Raw genomic sequence first — 22,735 nt, forward strand, 5'->3', positions numbered from 1 at the left:
CTACAGTTATGTTTTCTTCATAACACAGGATAAAATTACTTTTCATCCCAAAGAGTCTTCTCCAGACCTTGACTACCCCTAGATAACAAAAAAGCCACCCCAAAAATACAAGCCAAAAAGTATTCCATCACACACTCATTGCTGTAAAGGAAGAACAAAAATACCCAACTCCGCATGACTGTTCCAGGCAAGGAAATTAATCAGCCAAGATTTTGTCCCAAGGTCACGGTAAGAGCATGTCTCTTCCTTTAAGTGCTAGGACATCTGCACTCTTATTTTAACTAAATGCAATTAAGCCAGCAGAAAATAGTTTTAAACATAAGACAAACAACTCGTTCAGGCGTTCAGAAAATACTAGAGCACGAGATGGCAGGATGACGACACGTAGGATCTAGAACAAACTGGAGGAGCACACCTCTGAGCCAGAGGACACAGCAAAGCTGCAGCAGCTCAGCAGCAACGGTACCTCAGCTTCTGGGACAACACAGCAGATGCTTGTGAAGCACTGAAACTTACAGCAGAAACTGCTACCCTGAACGACTGACTGCAGACACCATCTACGATGTACAGCTACCGGTAGCATCGATAACACACAAAGCCTACCAGCGCATCACCACTGCAGAGCTGTTTTTTTCCTTCGTTTTGTTATTTTGTGTTTAAAGCCCAGAAGTACACTTACCGTCCCTAGCAAGGAGGAGCCCAGCCAAGAACTATAAAACATTGTGAACAAGCCGGCATAGCAATGAAGTAAAAATACAAACCGTTACACTTTCCATTTTATCTGCCTCTCTAGCAGCAACGAAAAGTAGCTCCGTTGCTGCCTTGGGACCCAAGCAAATTCCTGACAACTTCCAAGACGGATTCATGGGGTCCACGTTTTGTTCCGTGGACTGTATATTTTGCACGCTCCCATTCGCAGCCCCGCGCGCAACCCTCGAGTACCGTTTAATCATAGAGCTCAACTCGCTCACTCTACTAATAAAAACAACAAACAAACAAACAAACCCCACCAGAAATAATAACAAAAAAGAAAGCTACTTCTACGGGCACTTTTACCATTTTGCAGGCTTTTTTACCGCACCAGCGGCAGCGGAACAAGACCGGCTGCCGCTGCTATTCGCCGCCCGCGGGAGCGGAGCCCACGCTCGCCGCAGGCTCGGCCAGCGCTCTGCAGCAGCAGCGGCAGCGCTCCTGCACACCGGGGGAAGGCAGCGGACCGCAGGACGGCCTCGGTCCCCCACCCCCGAGACCGGGATGCGCCGGAATCGCCCGGGGCAAGGGCGGCGGGACCCTCCCCCGGCCTCCTGCCCGGTCGCACCGGCAGCGGGCCGGGCGGTGCGGCGGCACGGCGGGCGGCCGCGCACCGGGGCTGTGCCGCGGGACGGGACGGGACGCGCTGCCCTGCCCTGCCCTGCCCTGCCCTCCCCGCCGCGGAGCGCACCTGCCCGCCGCGCCGCTCCGCCGCCCGGCCCGGAGGCGCCCGAAGCCGCTGCGGGATGCGGCCAGCCTTCCGGAAACGCTTCCCAGCCCGCTGCGCTTACCCAGGAAACGATTCCGGCCGCCGGCCGCCACCGCCCCTCCTCTCCCTCCGCCCCGGCCGCCGCCCAGAGCCGCGGCCCGCAGGGTGCCGGCCGGGCGGGGCGAGGCGAGGCGGGGCGAGGGGGCGGTGGCTGCGGCGCCGTGGCGGGTGCGTGCCCCCGTGGCCCTCCCTCAGCCGGGCCCGCGGCCCCCCGGGCACCGGGGCCTTCAGGTCAGCAGCTCACATCGGGGCCGATGTGCCTCTGTGAAGGAGAAGAGGCTCTGTGTGTGTGAGGCAGGTCTGCCCCTGAAAAAGAAAAACAAAAAACCAACAAAACAAAACAAAACAAAACAAAAAAAACACACACAAAAACAAAAACAAAACAAAAAAAAAAACACAAACCAAAAAAACAACAACAAAAAAAACCCCACGGAAACCCAAAAATCTCCTTAGGGAAAAAAGAAAGGTTTGACTGGTGCTTGGCAAGTGTAGTAATGGCCATATCAAAGTGGGGCAGTGGTAATGACTCTCCTAAAATACCACCTGCTGTATCCCAGTGCTCCTCTGGCAATAGTGAGAGGCAGAGGTAGACAGGTAGACAGCCAAGCGGGCTGGGAAGCCCTAGAAGAAGATTTTATCACTCTCTACAATTACCTGAGAGGAGGTTGTAGACAGCTCGGGGTTGGTTGCTTCTCCCAGTTAAAAAGCAATAGGACAAGAGGAAACAGCCTCAAGTTGTGCCATGGGAGGTTTATGCTGGATATTAAGGAAAATTCTTCCCTGAATAGGTTGTTAAGCATTGGAACATGCTGCCCAGGGAAATGGTGGAATCAGCATCTCTGAAGGTGATGCTTAAAAGGATGAGTAGGTGTAGTACTTGGGGGTGTGATTTAGTGATGGACTTGGCAGTGTCAGGTTAATGACTAGACTTAAAGATCTTAGATATCTTTTCCAACCCTAAAAATTTTATGTTTCTATGATTCTAAGAATGGGTCGTTTTTCACACTGGATATGGGCACCAAGTGGCAAGGTGACAGTGAGTTAAACACCCACATGGCTGATGAATATTAGCAAACCCCTCTGGTCATGGATTAATGGAGTGTGCTTGGCATCGGCGTAGCGCTCCGAACAGCTGTGTTCTGGTGGGTCTCCAAACTCAGATAACCAGTGTGAATGGAAAGGAACGAGGTGTTCTCATGTGCAGCAAACAAATGTGTAAAGGACCAGGCCTGGCAGCTTCCCTGCTCTGACCCTGCATGCACTACTACAGGGTTACGGTTCAGATTAAATCCCTAGACACATCTTGAGATGCATGAGTAGAGAATCACAGCAACGTCCCAGGCAGTGAGAAATGAGGCTTAATAGACACATCTGTAGGAAGATATTTCTGTTTAGTGCCTTCCAAATATGTGGACTATTGTCTGTTCTGTCAAGCTAGGTTTTGAGATTGCAGGAGAAGAAACTGGTGATTGCTAAAGCAAAAAATTCAACATAGGATGATAATTCAGTGGAAAGCGTGTAATAGACTTTTACTTCTACACCTTCTATCAGTTTTAGGAGATCCCTGGAACAGCACGTGCAAAACAATCAGCAGTAAAATAGTGTCGTATTGGAGTGACCTAAGACATATAAGGAGGTCAAAGGAGTCTATTACAATAATGAAATTGGCATCTCATACATTTTCTTACATGTTCTTGTAAATGTAAACACATTTAGTAGTCCTATTGAAGTGCCCAAGTCCAGTTTAAAATTTATCGCACCTTTTATAACAGCAAACCTATTTATCTGCAAGAGATGATTTTTCCTATGCATTCCATAGCCGCCTTCTATGTTTTGTTCCTTGCCTTTACAAATATGTTCCTGGTAATAACAGAACACTCATGAACTGAGAACAATTTAAAGGATCATTAAGATTAATAGCAATATTACATCTTTAATTAGAAATGTTTATGGTTTTAGAAGATCATATTGACATACACCAGCCTAAAGAACAGAAAAAATATTTGTAATTATAAGTACTACACTGATTAAAACCAAGAAACAACAATTAGGCAAAGACATGCAACAATTGGGCAAAGTAATTCAGAGCAAAGCACCTAGAAATTACACTTAATATCTTGCTTTTAAATGTATTGTTCTTTTTGTAGTGGTACCAAATTTATCCACTTGTCTTAAAATTGGATGTGATTTAATCTCCTAACACTTTTATAAGCTAAAACTCACATTTTAATTGATATTTTTACATTCAAGACTATGATGAGGGCCCAAAAAATACCCCAAATAGTTATAATCATCTGTAATAAAATCATGTTATTGTGATCAGTTTCAGAAGGACCAATACCTGAACATCCAAAGGTGATTCATCAAATTCCAGCATTTGCAAATCAGGTGGCTTCCCTCTTCAACAAAGCACATCATCCAGCAGGAGGGAAAGCTTTTATGCTTTGACAGGATACTGGAGAAGAACTCTCTCTGGAATATGCACTACATCTACTGAAGAGATGCAAGACAAGTAGCAGGTTACCAAGATTATTAGTGAATAGCCTATTAATAAATTTCCCTGACAGAAATGCTCAGGCAAGATACTCAAAAATGCATGTTCCTTTAATAAAAATAAATGTAATAACACCACATTGTGGTTTTTGCTATGTGATTAGAGTTATGATTGATATTTAGTTACATAGTCTATATAATGCACTTTGGATTGCAGTGTAGTAAGCAGTGCCATAAAAATTAAGTGTTGAGGGATAGTTGCAGTACACAGTGATCCCATCTCGAGAAACTCGTCTCTTGCTGCAGCGGACAGTAGGAAAGTGATGACTATTTCATAAGCAAGGCTACCACCTAGTGGTGCCACTGCTCTTCCGTAGCACAGAAAACACCACCATCTTTGGCTGAATATATTGATCCTAAGCACAGAAACTTAACTAAAAAAAATCAGTTATAGCAGAATGGTTGGAACACTTTCTCTAACATTTTCACACAGCTGCATTAAGTCTCCATTTTAAATGCAAAATCAAATAATTTTCCAGAAAAAATCAAAAACCACCACAGTGCACCTGCAGCTGGAAGATTTAAGAATTAGACTTGTAGCATGCTATTTTTCATTACAGGCTTGAACATGCTCGGAGGGTTCAGTCCCCCAGACACATTGCTTCTCAGGACCTGTGCAAATCATACATCCCTCCCATTATTTTGGATTCCTGTCTCCTTAGTGCTCCCTGGGCTAGCATATAGTGAAAGGTTAATTCTGCCATGAACAAACTTCCCCATGTCATTTATAGAGAAGCAAAAGCCACAAGACATCAGTCTCAGATAAGATTATTCCAGCAGTTAAATCAATCCAGGAACTAAATCAAGGCCTCCTGCTATACTCATGGGGCCCTCTCCCATTTGCTGTATTAGCTATCTCAGGCACATTGCCACCTCCTCAATGAAGGTTGTATGGGAACAAGTGCAAGTGGAGCAATTTGTAGGCCAACAGTTCTCTGATATCTTGGCATGCCAAGCAAGGCAGAATGATTTTGAAGTTTCTCTTTAGCTCTTCAGGAATGCAAAGCCTTGCATCCAGGAATGGTTGTAAAGTAATGAAAAATGATTTCTTGGACGTCGTCTAGATGTAATTCTCTAATCTCTCCTTTCTCTGCCTGTTACACAGCAGTATATTGAGATTTCCTACAGGGAGAGTGAAGGAAAGGTGAGGTGACCTGACTGCCCCCCAGGCATATAAACTCCTTTGTTATGTGGTGAATTTACCCAGCCCACGCACTCATCCAAACAGGCACAGCTCCATTTTTTTGTTATTACAGGCAGGTTCTGAGTGGTGCAAGGAGGATGACTGTGTTCACTCACAAACAATCACCGTATTTGAAACAGGAGAACATACCAACTGACCACTGCAGGTAAACAGCCCATTTGGGACTTCCTTCTAGCTGGAAGGGCCAGATGGGGGGAAGCTGTGATTTGTAACAAAAAAGCTGCTATTAATGCAGAGTTTCTAAATGCTACAATAGCTGCTTAGGCACTGCTAGAAGCCAGTAGCTGCTTTCAGAGCTGACTTTTCTGCAAACTCCGCTTACTCTTTTATGTGGCTCTGGTGGACAAAAATACTCAAAAGCTGCAACAGAGCAAGGGCTGTAGTTATAGGTAGTCAAATAAAGAGAAGAGCTTACACTTTCAAAGCTGATATCTAGCTAGATTTTCTTGCCTTGGCTGCTTAAAATGGGAACTATAGCCTTGATGGGCGCTGAAACATACGATCACCAATATTTTCCTACAACTGAGAAATAAGAATACAACAGAGATTTTGCAATGTAGGTTGCATTTGGGTCTATAAATATTTTGTTGTTCAAACAGCACAAAATAAAGGAAAACACCTCTCCATTGCCAACAGCTGCTGGGCTTCAGGCCTGCTGCTCTGGCATCTTGGAGCTTTCCCTGGAAGACTTTCACTGCAGGTTCTGCCCAAGAGGCAGCCAAGGATAATGTATCAGTACAGCTCCCTATGAGGTGGTCAGGAAAGCCGTGTTTTAGGCCAGAATGGCTGACCCACTCATGCTATATATGGGGCTTTGAGAAACCTGCCTGGTATAGTTAAAGGTGTCGCTGCCCATGGCAGGGTTTGTGACCTCTCAAAGATTTTTGAATATTCTTGGGAATCTGGAGAGATCACAGTTGACTGGAAGCTGGCTAATTGTTGTTCCAATTTTCAAGAAGGGCAAGAAGGATGACCCATGGAACTACAGAGTTGTCATTCTTACTTCAATGACTGGTAAAATTATGGAGAAAATTATTCTGGGAGTTATTAAAAAACACTTGAAGGATAACATGATCATTGGTCACAGCCAGCATGGCTTCATATGGGGACAGTCATGTTTCACTAACTTAATTTTCTTTTATGACAAGTTAACTCACCTGGGAAATCAAGGGAAACCAGTTGATGTAATCTTTTTGGATTTCAGTAAACTTTTCCATACTGTCTCTCAAGTATCCTTCTGGACACAATGTTCAGTACACAGCTGGATAAACATACCATGGGATGGTGAGCAACCGGTTAATGCATCCGGCACAAAGGGGGTGCCTGGTGGGCAGTGGGGTGACATCAGACTGGGGACCTGTGACTAGTGGGGTTCCACAAGGCTCTGATTTAGGGTCAGTGCTCTTCAATGTCCTTATAATTGACTTGGACGCAGGACCTGAAAATAAAGTAAATTTACCAACAGTACTAAATTGTGGGGAGCTGTTGACTCCCTGGAAGGTAAAGCACTCCTGCAGAGAGACCTTAACAAATTAGAGGGCGGGACGATCACCGACTGTATAAAGTTTCACAAAGGAAGGTGAGGGACTGTGCGCCTGGGTTCTGCATACAAACTATGTACAGGGAATGAGATACTGGCAAGTAGCACCTTGGAAAGAGACCTCTGTGTCCTGGCCAGTGGAAAGGTGAGCATAAGTCAGCAGGGCCCTGGCAGCCAGGAGAGCCAAGCATGTCCTGGGGGGCATCAAGCACAGCATCACCAGCCAGGCAAGGATTGTTCCACCCTGTTCTGCACTGGTGCAGCCTCACCTTAAATATTTTGTGCAGTTTTGGTCACCACAATACAAGAAGGATATAAAGCTATTAGAGAGTGTCCAAAGGAGGGCTGTGAAGATTGGTGATGGGTCTTTAGGGGGAACCATGCGAGAGCACCTGAGAGTGCTTGGTCTGTTCAGCCTGGAGAAGAGAAGACTGAGGGGAGACCTCATTGCATTCTACAATTTCCTCATGAGGAGAGAACGAGGGGCAGACACTGATCTCTTCTCTATGGTGACCAGTGACAGAACTTGAGGAAACAGCATGAAACTGTGTCAGGAGAGGTTTAAGCTGGATATTAGGAAAAGGTTTTTCATCCAGAGGGTGGTTGAGCACTGGAACAGGCTCCCCAGAGAAGTGGTCACAGCACCAAGCCTGTCTGAGTTCAAGAAGCATTTGGAAAATGCTCTCAGACACATGGTGTGACTGTTGGGGTTGTCCTGTGCGGGGCCAAGAGCTGGACTTTGATGATCCTTGTGAGTTTCTTCCAACTCAAGATATTCTATGATTCTATCATCCTTACTAGATGATCTTTAAGGTCTCTTCCAACCCAAACCACTCTAGAATTCTATGATTCTATGCTATGCATATATAGATGCTCACATCCACTAATACACATTAAGAGGTACAGAAAGCTAAGATAAAGTTGGAAATGCTAGGTTTGCTAACAGCAGAAGGCCAGTGCTTTGTCTCTGAAACAAGAGAGACAAAAGTCCAGTGCCTAATGTCCTAAACGCAGCTAGAAAAGCCCAGGCTGCAAATGCACTCAATGGGAATTTTGTCCTACGTGTATAAACATACACGGGAAAGAGCAGCATGTTTGTGTTTATATTTGCAGCTGTAGAATGTGATAGAGTCCCATTGTTTTTCTGATCCATAGTGTAGTTTCCCTCGCAATCTAAATATTTTTCTCCACTGAGACAGGGATTTGTTTCAGCGTGCATGTTCGTAAGCTAAACTCCTCCACTAAAACACTATGGCTCAAGGTCCAAATGATGGTGTTCTTCATACCAACATGTGCTTTGGGTAAACAACTCAAACCAGCACTTGTTAAACTGATCTTTAGAAAAGAAGTTTCTCTATCAGTGATGAACACTGTCTAAAGACTTCTCTAAAGGTGGACGTTTGGAAATACTCTCCTCCTTGTGCAGTGTGAAAAACTTCCTGAAGCAGAAAGGGAAAAAGTCCTTCTTTTCTCCACACGGCTGATGCTCTGCGAGCAGCATCTGAATTTGCACAGGAGGCACTATAGTGTTAGGTTCTAAGAGTGGCTAGGTCAAAGGCAGCTTCGAAAGGCTGATGTTTCCCAACTGGATTTGTTTCACTGTGTTTTTAAAGTTAATTTCTTGCAGTTGAGCCAAGACTAATAACCTTCCACCAGCAACATCCCCAGAAGTGTCAGAGCAGCTGGGCCTCTGCACTATTCTGCCCCAGCTGCTAAGAGTAGCACGTACAGGACAACTGTTTTGCATTAGGAGGACACTGGGTGGTCACCACGTTTAAGACACTTGGTGTCAACATTATAACTTAACCAAAAGGTTATGTTCTGTCAGATGTACTTCTGCAAAGTGCCTATTAATGTAAGGTTAAGACCCTAATTCTTACCCATTCTGAAATCAAAGCCCTGACTTGTAAGTACAAGTGAATAACTACTGTTATTTGTAATTAACGCAGTAATTGGTACAGCAAAGACTTTGGAGATGTTGTTGCCTAAAAAACACAGTCTGCTAGCAAGACTAAGGGATGCATTTAAAGTTTCCATATGCTGTCGCAGAGTGGAGAAGCAAGATCAGCTTGGATCTAGGTCTGTGAGGCTTTTTATCTACCATGGTCACAGTGAGAGAGTCAAAGCTGCGCTGCTCTGAGTCACTTCTGAGTCACTACCCTGCCAGGCCTGCACACCAGATATATGTAGAGGCTATGAACTCTAAGGTATGCCTTAGGAGTGATTAAGAAGAGGTAGTTTGATGCTGTCTCAGATGCAGAAAATGTCTTTCCCATGCAGCCCACTTTAGGACAGGACTAACTAGGCAGACTCACGGCAGACTCAGGGCAATCCAGGGACCCCAAGCTCTTGGCTTCACTCACTGGACTGGCAGCAGCTCTGTGCCAACATCACTCCCGAGGTGAAGTAGCTCCAACAGAAGAACCATGCTGGAACATCTCATAGACTGTCTGCAGCTAAAGCTTTAGATCAGAGCCCTTCTCTAATTAAAAACAAAATCCCCACACTTCCCAAGAATGTGCACATGTAGATTAGGAAGCAAATCCTTTGGCACAAGTTAGTGTCAATATTGTGCTATATCTGTCCCTGCTGATGTGTAGGAGTTCAGGGTAGCTTGTACTACCGGGACATTTTTGCTATGCAATTGAAGATTTTAGAGAACATGTTAAGCTGAGCACAACTTATTTCAGAAATTCTGTAAGTGGGGGTGAACATATACGTAAAGATCAGGTGAGACAGTTGATTAGAAAACTACTCATAAGATACAACAAGAATATGAGACCATGTCAGTTATGTGAAAAAAGCAACCATCTTCCAGGATTCTATGACTATGTTAACTTAAAAAAAAAAACAAAACGGGGGTTTGGGGGTTTTATTTATTTATTTATTTATTTTCATTAAGTGACTTTGTTGTTCACTGATTTCAAGTGTCAACTACTCTAAGTTCCACTTAAGATCTCCATTTGCATAAAAAAGACAGGATGAAGGAATGCTTTTTACATCTGCCCATCACTATTAATCTGCTTTTCCTTCTCCCCAAAAGAAGATAGCTGATATCCAGGACATAGTGTAAGATGGTTTGTTGTGCTGACCTGGAGCAGTTACAAGATTTCATAGTAAATCTCCTGCGCATGAGAGTCCTTTTCTACAGGTGCCTCTGTTGTCATGCAAGCTGGAGAAGTCCATTTTTCTTTTTTCTTCAACAGACTCAAACCCCTTTGCTATTCCCTTCTGGTAGAGCCATATTTCTCCCTTCTTCATCCAACAACAGTCCAGCCAATTTCTACATTTTCTCCTCACATTTCCCCCAGAAACACCAAAGCTACACTAGCATGTAAAGAGAGCACAGGTGACAATAGACTTCATCCAGCAGTTAGATCCTCAGCTGCTCCTTCAGGCATATATTCTGCCCTTTCCCTGAAAAGGTTTAAGTCTAGAGGTTGGAGACTGCTGACATAAAGAGGTATTTGAGAGGCAGCCTGTGCCTTTACCTCAGCACCCCATAAATCTGAGGAAGTGCATCTCTGCTACTGTAAAAGTACTACTGAGTCAATGTCTTGATATCCTTTCAACTGACGGATCACATTTCTCATCTTTCCTTGTTTTCTGCTACTCTCCTCCAGCTTAAAAGTAACTCGTGCTCCAGAGCTGTTTTGAAGCAGCTTTTTATTTTGTTTCGCAAGAAACTCATCCTGCCTAAGGTAAGCTCTTCTAGCAGCCCCAGAGCTCAGGGAGAGATTAACGCTTTTTAGGTGCTGTTGTATGGCTGTTGGGCATTTAGAAACAATACTAAGGATAGACTTTGCTAAGTTGTTACTGAGGAAATGGAAGACTGCAGGGGAGAAGCAGACTGAGGCCACCCCAGGATGGCCTGGCACAATGCAATGATTGGAAAGAGGCACAGTGTTGTACTAGATAGTGTATTACAAGAGTCAAGTCCTGCTATTTACATCTCACAACCAGTAGTTTAAAATCACATGGCTCATCTTGTTTCATTCTGTTAATCTGAGGAAAGCATTCTCTGGATGAAAATGTAAATAGGTATGCAAGTCTTAATCACAGATCATCCAAGTATTACATCAAGATTAAAATTCATTATTATTAGCTATTACATGTATTATGGTAAATCATTGCACAGAATGAGGTCCTCTTGAAACGTATATTTTACATCTCTAGATAAAAGAAGTAATCCTAAGAATGTTGAAGTCAACAAAACAAAGAGGAAGGAAGAAGGGATTGTTCTCTTTTACAGGACTAGAAAGATGGATTATACCTGCCTATAGAGAAAAAAGGATAGATTGCCAACATCACCAAAGCATTTTGTGACAGATGCTGATTGCCCAGGTGCCAGTATATGGTCTTGCTCACCCATTGAGACAAGCCGTGCAAGCTTTCATATCTTTCATAACCAGGCAGTATATCATTTCATTGGAAACTAAGAGACCCTGTCAACAATGATGCCCCTCCTATCTTTCTTTGTGAAAAGAGGAAGTCACTTTCTGTTTGTCCTACTTCTACTGTGAAAAAAAGCATGCTATTGCTGTGCTTCTGATAGACACCATCACTGTTTGGTGGATACAATTTTGCAGAGGAATGAAGAATCATCAGCATCCTGCCAGACAGATCTGAAATCAAGGAAATCATGGCTGCATTCTTTAGAACTGAGACTCTCAAGGCAAGCCTTCAAAGCTACATTTCAGCAGTTTAACGCTCCCACCTACAGACTTCCAGAAGATCTCTTGCTTTCTGCAGAACACGTTCTTTACCTGCTGGTGGACTTGGCTGTAGTTCAGAGGAATTGCAGAGTCACTGCTAGCAGTCAATACACACAAAAGCAGTCCTTGGCAGAGCAGCCCCTTTCATCAGCCTGACAATTTTATCTGCATTGCCGCTGTTACCTCTCTCCAGCTTGTCTTCATCTCAGGTCAGACCCAGAGTTCACATACTTGAGTATGTCTCCACCTCAGAAACCCTTAATTATTCCATCTCATAGCCAAAACATATGCTTCTTGTGGAAGGGAACACAAGAACATAACTTTTCCAACCTTTACATTAAGTAAAGAAAGTTTGGGGGTTCTTTCCCCATTCCCAACTCAGCTCTGAACTGCTTTGATTTTCTTTAATTTGCAAATCTCCTGCTTGACAGTTGAGATGTTTCAGGCCAGAGCTCCTGGCCCATGGATCTGGAGAGCAGCAGCTGACAGCCAGATGCTGAGTAGTGACTGGACTTAGACTTCCCTGCATGCTGGGCTGCAGTCACCAAGACTCCTCACATAAATATTTAAATTAACCTGGATGAAATTCAGAAACAAACAGATGTCTCTCTTCCTGGTCATATCTTTCATTGACCAAGGCCCTCTATAAAAGCACTCAATTTCTTGGCCTATTGATCCCTCTGATCTGCTAATTAAAGGCTGGGGCCGTCTCATGCAGGAATTGCTGCTGTGCTCCAGAAAATTTACCAGAAGAGAAGGGGGGATGTTATAGCCTTATGCAGATCCCTGACACCCACTGTCCCCAGTGGCCTCAGATATGTTTTATGTTTGATACCTTGTGACACAGTGTGCAGGTTCTGGCTGGGATGAAATTAGGTTCCTCCATAGCACCTGTCATAATGCTGTGTTTTGGCCATTCCAGGGACACAGTTGTTCCCTCCACACCTTTCTCTCTGGGCCACAGCTTCAGCCCAGTGCTGTCATTAGAGCTGAGGTTGAGACCCACAAGGTTTCCAGCTTCAGGGACACTGTCACAGCAGGAGGCGTGCCAAAGGGAGCATGGCACTGCATCAACATTGCTCAGTCCACATGCAAGGATGCTGCATTTATGTGTAAATCAATCCCACTCAAGCACACTGCTCTGGTGAAACTGAGCTGACTGCAGGATTTACCTCAGGCAGGATTTAGTCTCAGGCAGGATTTACCACAAGCCAGCGGAGGTATTTACAGTAAGTCAGCACAGTTATCTCAAACACCTTCTACTCACTGTAGGGTAAATGCAAATGGGCACCTACCAGGAGCATGGCAACATGTAGTAAGTCCTGGGGCTCCAACCTGCCCAACCATGCACCTGCATCCTGCTGCCCTGGGCAGCCAGCTATGGACAATAATTGTTTGTTTTGAAGGTAGGGAGTAGGGAATTAAGGAGGTTTCCAGGAACGAGTTTGGAAACCTTCTTTTGAGAAGTGAATCATTATAGGAAAATGAAGAAAAGCACAGGTCTGGGATGTTTGCTAGGCGGGTGAGGATACTGCAGAAGATGTGCACTTGGACTGCCTCAGGGCTTGGATTTTGGCAAGACAATAGGAAAATTATTTTCTAAAGAACAGTATACAGCCTCAGCTTCCATTTTGGGAGCTCTGCATTGTCTAAGGCCAGTTTTGCCTCCTCCACTACTCTACTTGTCATAGGTACTTTTGTTTGGAGATTCTCTGAACTCAGGAACAGGCCTCAATTATAGGTCTAATTCTTATATAAACCTTCAACTGGAATATGGTGAAAAGGTAAATGCTGACACCAAGTTCTATGTCTAAGAGAAAGCCATCTGCCAAAATATCATATATGTAGCAAAGATTCCTCTGTCCACACTTTCTAGATGAGACATCTGAGCAAAACCTTAACACTGTGAACAGTGTTGAACACCACAAGTACTAGTACTACTTTTGGGCAGTGCAGAACATTCACAAGTATGTCCAGTCACTTTTCCATGTGAGTGTTTATTTTATTGCAGTAATGGGAATGAATTGGAATAAATGTGTTATGCACATCTGCTCCGAAGAAAGATGGTCCAGAGACTTCATCTTTGCTATGATGTGGGTGGAGACTGCATATGACAAAGCACTTCCTGCATGACTTTCTGGAGACTGGCATCTTTATGCAACAGTAGCAGGTTTAGAAGTTGGGTATTGCTACACTTAGTGTTTATTTTAAAGTTAGTGTATTGATAGATTTGACAGATTCTTCCATAGAAACAGTTCTGCTATCCCTTTCTTCATGCTGTACATGGCATGCAGAGGCTGAAATTACACTTGCACAACTGCTTGCAGTCTCTCTCAACAGCCTAGACTCAGGAGGCATCCCAGGGATGACTAACCTAGGGGTCTAAGCACTGCCATTGCTGAGGCAGGCTGAAGTTATAACCACTATTTGCTGCTGCACAAATCAGAAATAAGATTTTTTTGCCTTTTTTAGCCTTCTCTTTTGTAGGCTGCAAGATGAGTGTTTTCCTGTCCTCTCAGAGGAGCTGCATGGAGACTTTCCTACATATCTGTCAGGGACCATTAGCACTGAACTTGTTCATTCAAGTTGCTTTGATATCCTTGCATCTTACAGTACATTAAGAGTTCATCATAAAAGGAAAGATAGTCAAAGATACCATATATAGAATTAATATTTTGGGCCAATTTAACTTGCTTATAGGCATCGAAGACAGGTTTTTAGCTACAGTAAAGGGGGGGGGGGGGGGGAACCATAAATAAATTATACTGTCATTTACTGTGAAACTTTTCCTATGCTCCCTAGAAGTCTTTGGTTTTGAACAGTGTGTACTGCTCTTCCCTTTGTGGTGATAGACTAAATCACAGGATCATGGGATACTTCAGGAAGGGTTCTCAGGTTCTGGACCAACCTCCTGCTCAAGGCATGATCAGCTAAAAGATCAGACAAGGTTGCTCAAGGCTTTATCCTGTAGGGAAACATCCCAGCTTTGGCCACAAAATACAAAGCCCGCCTTGCTATCCTATTTTTTCTTCATTAAGTCTTGTTTCAGGTAGAACTAGTGTGAGACTGCTTCTTGAACCTTTTATGGCCATATTTCAAAGATTAACTCTAGGCTTTTTTCCCAAGGAGCTCATTGTAAACTGAGTAATGTTGATGAATAGGTCTCAGTTCAAAAACGCATGTGTGCAACCACCTGATATGAAAGATTCCCCGCTAAATTACAGTGCAATAGATATAAAGTTAATTTAAATGTGCTTGAAATCAGGTAGGGACTTAGAAATTTTGCTGTGCAGGGGCCCAAATAGTTCTGAAACATGGTGAAAAACCAAAGGAAGAAAGTCATCAAAACCAAACAGACTGCAGACATTCAGCTGACTCTTTTGTTCAGTATTTGCATTGTTTGAAAGACAACTGTGAAGCATCTCGCTTATCCACAAGGCTCCCATCAGGCTGTTTACCAGTAAAATCTGAAAAGCTGTTGGGAGTGCACGTGATTTCTAGTATTTTGAGCAGGTTAGTTTTGTTTCCTTGTTCAGACACGTTCTAGTCCAAAGACATTGTGCGCAGAAACTGTCAGGTCATGAATAAAAGATAAAAAGCCCGCTATTTTTTAACCAGCATCACTGGACTGGTTCAGGGGTTGGTCCAAATGCAGAGATACAATCAGCACACAGGAGACTTTCATGTCGGATTTATCATACCGGAAATTTAAAAATAAGCGTTCGATGATTTTGTTGAATATCAAAACCATTGTACACTTTACGCAACGTACACCGAACGGGGTCCGATGCTTAGGAGCGGTCAGGCGCATAAATGTAGACACGGGCTTTCGGGATTCACGGAGCCCAGCGGCTGGGCCGATGGTGGAGGAGAAACCTGTTGCCCTGGGCGATGCCAGCCGCTCGCCCACGCTGCCGGCCCGCTTCCATCGCTTTCCCCACGCCGACGTCAGGGGGTCGGGGTCCCCCGGCGGCCGGCCGCACCCCGCTCCCGCGGAGGCGGCGTGACCCGGCCCCTCAGTCCCGGCCGGGCACCCCCGGCCCCGCGGCCCCTCGGCCCGCGCCCCCCCGCGCGCCGGCCGTGCCCTGCTCCTCCCTCTCCCCCCGCCGCCGCGCGGAGTGGGCCAGCCCGCCCCTATATAAGAGCCGGGTGGGCGGCTCCGCGCCCCAGCGTCGCCAGCGGCTCGGCAGCGGAACTGCCGCGGGGGACATCGTCGTGCGTGGGGCACAGCCTGCCTTCTTCCCGGCTCCCGCCGCCCTGCAGCCATGGCCTGGCAGCCGATGGAGATCAACCCCGAGGTGCGCGAGGGGCGGCGGGGACGGGGCTGGGGCTGCGGGGCGGGTGGTGGGGCGCCGTTTCTCGCCGGCACTCACGCTTTCCACCACCTCCCCCCCGTATTGTCTTCCAGATGCTGAACAAAGTGAGTTGCCGCCGCCGGAGGACCGCCGCGGGCGGGAGGGCGCCGCCCCTTCCCCCTCCATCTCTCGGCAGCCCGCCCTGCCGGGGAGCGCCAGCCGCGGTGGTGCGCGGGGCGCGGCCGCACCTGCGGAGCGGCCCCTCCCTCCGTCCCTGGGCGTCCCGTCCCGCCGGGGCGCGGAGCGGCCCCTCCCTCCGTCCCTGGGCGTCCCGTCCCGCCGGGGCGCGGAGCGGCCCCTCCCTCCGTCCCTGGGCGTCCCGTCCCGCCGGGGCGCGGAGCGGCCCCTCCCTCCGTCCCTGGGCATCCCGTCCCGCCGGGGCGCGGAGCGGCCCCTCCCTCCGTCCCCGGGCATCCCGTCCCGCCGGGGCGCGGCCGCACCTGCGGAGCGGCGCGGAGCCGGCGCGCCCCGGGGCGGGCACGGCCGGCAGGTGGCGCGGCGGGGCCGCGCGTTGTGCTGTGTCACCGGGCGCGGCGGGGCTGTGGCGGCCGCGCCCCGCGGGGACGGGCGCGTCGCGGCCGGGCCACACGCTCTCTGTGCCCCGTGCAGGTGCTGTCCCGCCTCGGGGTGGGTCCTGGCTGGCGCTTCGTGGACGTGCTGGGCTTCGAGGATGAAGCGCTGCGCGCCGTGCCGACCCCGGCCTGCGCGCTGCTCCTGCTGTTCCCGCTCACTGAGCAGGTGCGTGGCGCTGGCCGCTGTCTGGAGCTGTCGTCCACCCAAGCATCAGATGGTTGGGGGCGGATGGGGCTCGGCGCTGGCACGGCGTTTGTTTGGTCTCAGCCTTCAAATAGCGTAAACTGACCTGAGCGACCAAACAAGGGCTCTAATTCCATCCCAGTGCTCCTGTGAGACTTGGCTTTGTATATCAGACTGAGGGGGGAAAAAACCGTGAGAGATCTTGAGTATGAGCAATAGCAATTTCATTACCATGCTGAATCATTGGATCTGGAGAGGCCTGCATTACTTCTTTAATATAGTAATATATTCAGTCCACTTGCTGCTAAGGCAGTGAATGAGGAAACGGGCATTGAAATCAAGTTTAATTAACAAGTTCTTAAAAGGAAAGATTATAACCTTCCAATAGCAATTTTACAGTTGTTTATACATTGTTGTGGTGGGGAGGGGCTCATGAAGGTAAAAAATTCTAAAGGGCCTATTGTAGAGACGTGCTGAGTAGTCCTGTTGGGAGAGGATATAAAAGAGCATATCCATTATGTTATTTCCCTCCCCAAGCTATTTCCAGTGTATGGCACAGATGGAGAACCTAAGAACTGTGCCTTTGCATCTGACTGAATCACCCAGGTAGTCCATTAAGTCTTGGCCTGAATCCAGTTCTGACATATGGTGCTTTACTGGTGCTACAAAGATGAGTTTCTGAGTAAATCTTTGTCCGGTCCTGATACTTATTCTCCTGCACAACAACTTACTTGTCCAGTGGTTTGCACAATACAAAGGTAGGACTGTGATGAAATGCCTATAACAGTTACATGTTTACAGCATGAGAACTTCAGGAAGCAACAGACTGAGAAAATAAAGGACCAGGAGATCAGTTCCAAAGTGTATTTCCTGAAGCAGACTGTCAGTAACTCCTGTGGGACAATTGGTCTGATACATGCAGTTGCTAATAACAAAGACAAATTGAAACTTGGTGAGTATGAATGTTTTGAAGTGCTTGAATTTCCATTTTTTTGAGAGCAGATTGAATGGGTATGGGCTGTTGGGAGACAGGTGGGGCTTTCATGCAAGCCAAGTTAAGGTATGCTGTACTGTTTCAGTTGGTAACTGGGTCTTCTAGCTCTTGGAGAGGGGCATGTGGACTGCCTGAAACACAAAAGGGAATAGGCTTCGACTCCTGTCTGCTAGCTGCAGAGGTATTGTCCTAGTAAGCAATGCAAGAGGAAAAGGGCGCTTAGCATGACTGACCAAAGTCTGTCTGTAATTAGGAAGTACTGTGTTGAGAAGTATTTATTGACATTAAGCTTGATGTCAGTAGATGAGATGAAGGTCTTCATGCTACATGTGTCTAATGTAAATCAATGTGCTCAGAGTAGCCTGTAAATCAGTCTAAAACATGTTTTCTTTTTGCTGGAGAAGTTGTACAGATAGGGGTTTGTAAGGAGATTTTTCCTACCAAGGTAATAGTTTTGATGGTTTCTTTACTGTAGAAAAAGACTCTTGTTGTTCAGCAACTAGATCTGCAAAATACAACTACCATTTTTCTAAGAGAACTTGAACCCTTTCTGTGGTGCAGGATTCCTTTTTATACAAAGGAAAATGTAGAAGTCATAATGAGCATTTAAGCATAGTTTTGCTTTGTTCTTAAAAAGGATTCACTGAAATAACACACTCTTGATGAGTGAAGCAATGATGCAGCACATCTTTTACCTGCTAGACCTCAGTGCATCTTAGTACTGCACTGCTACTTTATGTTCTGGAAAACCAAAGTAAGCCTGTCATGAGCAAGTGCTGCTTTCATTTTAAGACAGTAAGACAATTTCATCTACCCATATTCTGATAGTTATGTGTCCTTACAGCTGGTGCCTTTCTCAAATTCAAAACAGGATCAAACATTTCTGCCAAATGTGCAGTGGAGAAATCTGAAAAGCTAAATCTCACTTGAAAATGAACTTGAAAATGATTTTCAAAACAAGCATCCAGAGTACCCTGAAACACTCTTCCCAGAAACAACTCTGGTTGTTTGTGTAGATGGTTACTAATATCTTCTGGATAAATAGCTTACATTAAGTGGTAGTTATAACGTGCTTATGTTGGAGATAGTTACAGGCTGAATGCAATGACTAGTAGTTAGTTCAAAAAGCATTGATTATTGTGGGCTGCATCTAAACTGCAACTGATGCTTTTCCTATACTGAATAAAATGTTTGATCATCTTGTGCAGAGGAGGGGTCTGCCCTGAAGAAGTTTCTTGATGAAACAGCTGATTTGTCTCCTGAAGAAAGAGCTAAGCATTTGGCAAATAATAAGGTATATGAGCTACAAAAACTGCTGAGAGTTATCAGTACTTGAAGATGTAGTAACTTGTACCTGCTTTCTCTTAAGGCTATACAAGAAGTCCACAATTCTGTTGCTCAAGAAGGACAATGTCGGGTAAGATGTCAATGTGTAAAAACTTGGGAAAAGTGCTTAATAAGGTGGTAGAGCAACACTTACTCTTTTGTTTGTCAGATAGCTGTTACAGTTCATGAGGAAGGTTCAGGATTTCTGGGGCTTGACCTTGTAGAAGTCTTGCCACAGACCTGTTCTGCTGAACTTAAGTTTTCAGTCATTTGCTTTCTTGTTGAAAGCAATCTTTGTGTTGCTTTCAGTGAGAGGGAATCTTTGTTCTGTAGTCACAAATTTGGTTTGCAGTACTAGTTTCAGTCTAACAAATATATCTGATGATGTCTCCTAAGGTTGAGGACAACAGTGTGAACTTCCATTTCATCCTGTTTGTCAATGTGGATGGACACCTGTATGAATTGGGTAAGGTCCTGTGAACTTTGTAGTTGGACTGGGCCCACTTCACACTGCACAGCAGTGTTGGGGGCTCAAGCAAGATACTTTGTGCTAATTAAACTGTTTACTCAGGCTCTCAGAGCCAAAACACAATTTGTATCTTCATCTGAAGATTTTAACTGATGATGGGTTACACTGAAGGCCTAGAACATGTTCTCACTGGTGTAGCTGAGCACAGTTTCCATCTTACTCAGACTAATGACAGTTTGTTCTGACTTCCCAAGTATCATCATATGTGTACTTGGTTGGGTCCACTATGCTCAGTTCTGCTAATTCAGAAGTATTTCTTTCACAGATGGCCGTATGCCATTTCCTGTAAACCATGGCACAAGCTCGGATGACTTGCTGTTGAAGGTAAGTCTTCTCCCTTGCTGCTTGTTTCCCTGAAAGCAAGGCTTACCTAAGCCTTATAAAAAGGTGAGAAGTCTGCATGTGGTGTATAGTGGCTGTACTTATTTGCTGTACAAGTCTGTGCTTAAATCTGCTAAGTTTATGACTACTAAAGATATTGTCCCTAAGATATGTGTTCAGTTTATTTATTAGCTGGTGCTGTAAGATTATGTAACTTAGTTGGTGGGACTCAGAGAGGAACTGCAGAGACTTGCTCTCTATGGGAAGTGTATTTGGTTAGTCTAAGCAGCTGTATTTTTTCATCCCCAAGGATTCTGCTAAGATCTGCAGACAATTTACAGAACGTGAAAAAGGAGAAGTTCGTTTTTCTGCTGTGGCTTTCTGCAAGTCTGCCTAAGACTCTGAAGAGATGCAAGGAAAGCAGTTTAATAGCACACCAGTAAATGCAGTTTAAACTCCAGTGCTTCAGTACTTGTTAAACACAGCTGTTCTGGTAACTTAAATTATTTCCACCTTTTGCTATACACAGAAGCAACATCAGCTGAGCTTATGCTGAAGGATGAGCTCAAGTTTTAATGTGAACGGTTTGGACACATCAGATATCTTTAGACTCTTTTTTCACATGTTAAGTAGAAAATGCTTAACAGGGCTTGTTTGATCTGTGTTATGTTAATTGAGTTGTTGGTTGATATTTTCTTGTCCTTAATGAGAATAAAATGTTCTGCTGGAAGACTAAATGCACTAAAGTGATGACTGATTTTCTCTGAAAAGAGTTGTGTGACATCCTCTGTAAGCTTTCTTTTCAAAAGACCCTCAAAGCTCTCCTCTGAGCAAAACGTTAAGTTAACCTCAGGATAGCAGAGGAATTGCTCTTTCTAGTGTCTTGGAGGCCTTCAAAAATGGAGAGACACCATTCTGTGTAACACATTGCTGTGCAGCACGCTGCACTACCCTTCTAGTAAGGTTTTTCCTAATGTCCAGTCTGAAACTCATAAGCTGCTGTGATAAATTAACACTTAAATGTCACCCACCCTAATGTGGTCTGTGTTAGTGCTACAAGCTGCAGAATACCCACTGAGTTGGTGTTGTGTCCTTATAGGAGACAGTATTAGAACAAGTGTTTTCCTACCTGTAGCTAAATCAAACCTGCTGGCTGAGGCAGAACACAATCCTGGGCTAGACTGTGTGTGCTTACTAATTGGTGGTCCTGTTAGGAGATCCTTTAAAGAGGCTGTACTTATCTGTCCCATCCAAAATGACCTAGAAAGGAGAAACCCACACTACATGAATTTCTAATAGCAGAATGACATTTTGGATTCAAGGGCAAGAGATTTAATCTATAATACATGTTCTTTGGCATGAACCATGACCTATGGAAACTATTTTTACCTGAGCCTAGTTGCTGTTTGCTGCTCTTGCAGCTTCCTGCTGATACTCTGGGTAGCTGTAGGCAGGGATTAAACACCCTTTAACGTGGATCTCTAATGCAGTCTGTCCCTGGCAACCATTTTATACAGTGCTGGGTAACACAGTCTTAGATGGTCACTGGTGCTCTGGGTATGCTGCCAGCAGTTCTAGCTTCAGGGCTTTTTTGACTGGTAATTGAAACTTCTATTAAAGCTCTGTGTGGGCTGGAGTTGTTTTATATTGGGCCTTGTTACTGCTCTTGTAATTACCTTGTAGCTGAAGCTGGCAAAGGGTTGCAACACATTTTAATTTGAAGTCTAAGGATTTCCTAAACCTCAGGACACTCCAATAAACATCAGTTTCTGTTAGTAGGGAGGTGAAAACTATGGCTAAGAAAAAGTCTGTTATGTGTCATTGTCCTCTACAACAGCATCATCTTCTGCCTGTTAGTGCAAGTAGTTTTAGGAGTGGGGAAGAGGTCTCCTGGGGCGCCTCTGCTGCAGCCTGCTGCTCCAGCACAGGCTTGGAGCCATGTCTGTTCCTCAGGCTGCTCAGTAACACAACTGCCAGGAGAGAATATGCAAGGGGCATGAGCACAGGAGAGTGGAAGGCTCAGTAAATCCAGCTACAGGAGGAGGAGCACAAAGTGCCAAGTGAGCTGTCTGCCTCACCTAGTGCTGTGAGCTTTAGTGCTGCAGAGGACCCTCTCCTTGCCCTTAGGGCAATTACTGAGGGCACATGCTGTGACTGAAACCTGAAAATGTATTGGAGATACTACTGTATATTTTACAGTGATTGCAGCAGTCCAATATTTTTTTCTGCTCAAGCTTCTGAGTTAAAAATATACCAAAAGGCAACATTTTGGTAATTTTAGACCTCATGATAAACAGGGAGAGGGTTGTTTGTGCCAGACTTTTCTTATTTTCTCACATTCTGGTTCAAGGTATAGTTTCAAAGGATGGGAATAAAGAGAAAAACTGAAGAATGAATGTTATCTATCTACTGATGTATAGTATCACTAGCAAGGCTGTTGTCCCCTGCAGAAATGATGACAAGGGCTTAGCAGACAGGGGTTTACTTTTAAACACCTCAGGTTTCAGAAAGAGAAAGATGAGTTATTGAGGGTGGCAAAGATCTTGGGAGCTGGGATAGAGATCTCAAATCGTGGGTGGTGATCTGTAAGCTGAGTAGGTGGAAGATGTGATATTTCAGTGTAGCTGTTCCAATGCATTTGAAAAAAAAGTCACAATGCATAGAACTGTGTATTTGACAACTTAAAATTCTGTTGAATAAGCCATAAAGAGAAAACCAGGAAGAGGTTTTAAAGCCATATCAAGCGTGTATAATCTCAAAATAAATTCTTTTTCTTTTGCATGTTTTCTAGCTTATTTTACCTACTTGCCAGTTTTTTAATTTTAATCTCTGCCCATTATTTCACACTTTGGCAGGAATGTTTGAGACAGGAGTTGTTTTTTTTTAGTGTGATATGTATCAAAACACTTTTCATGAGAAGGTG

General features: G+C 45.1%; 2 protein-coding genes across 14 annotated transcripts in view; one reads left to right on the forward strand and one right to left on the reverse strand.

Annotated features, from left to right (window-relative positions):
- The window catches only part of APBB2 (amyloid beta precursor protein binding family B member 2), a 170,867-nt gene extending 169,281 nt beyond the window's left edge, over positions 1 to 1,586 (reverse strand). For 10 of the 13 annotated variants that reach the window (XM_058420586.1, XM_058420587.1, XM_058420581.1 and 7 more), the window contains exon 1: positions 1,442 to 1,508. The gene's annotated coding sequence lies outside the window, so the exon portion shown is untranslated. Of the gene's footprint in view, positions 1 to 1,056; positions 1,133 to 1,441; positions 1,513 to 1,541 lie in introns of those variants that run through there. The other 3 variants (XM_040064026.2, XM_058420591.1, XM_058420585.1) reach the window with 3 other exon arrangements.
- A 13,883-nt stretch (positions 1,587 to 15,469) lies between these two features.
- Positions 15,470 to 20,549, forward strand: UCHL1 (ubiquitin C-terminal hydrolase L1). Its single transcript, XM_040064008.2, has 9 exons — positions 15,470 to 15,829; positions 15,940 to 15,951; positions 16,496 to 16,624; positions 17,444 to 17,594; positions 18,845 to 18,930; positions 19,006 to 19,053; positions 19,359 to 19,428; positions 19,757 to 19,815; positions 20,123 to 20,549. The coding sequence occupies exons 1-9, from the start codon at positions 15,797 to 15,799 to the stop codon at positions 20,207 to 20,209; spliced, it is 675 nt and encodes a 224-aa protein (XP_039919942.1). The 5' UTR covers positions 15,470 to 15,796; the 3' UTR covers positions 20,210 to 20,549.
- The last annotated feature ends 2,186 nt before the right edge of the window (positions 20,550 to 22,735 follow it).

This window comes from Hirundo rustica, chromosome 5, assembly GCF_015227805.2.
Source record: "Hirundo rustica isolate bHirRus1 chromosome 5, bHirRus1.pri.v3, whole genome shotgun sequence".
NCBI lineage: Eukaryota > Metazoa > Chordata > Aves > Passeriformes > Hirundinidae > Hirundo > Hirundo rustica.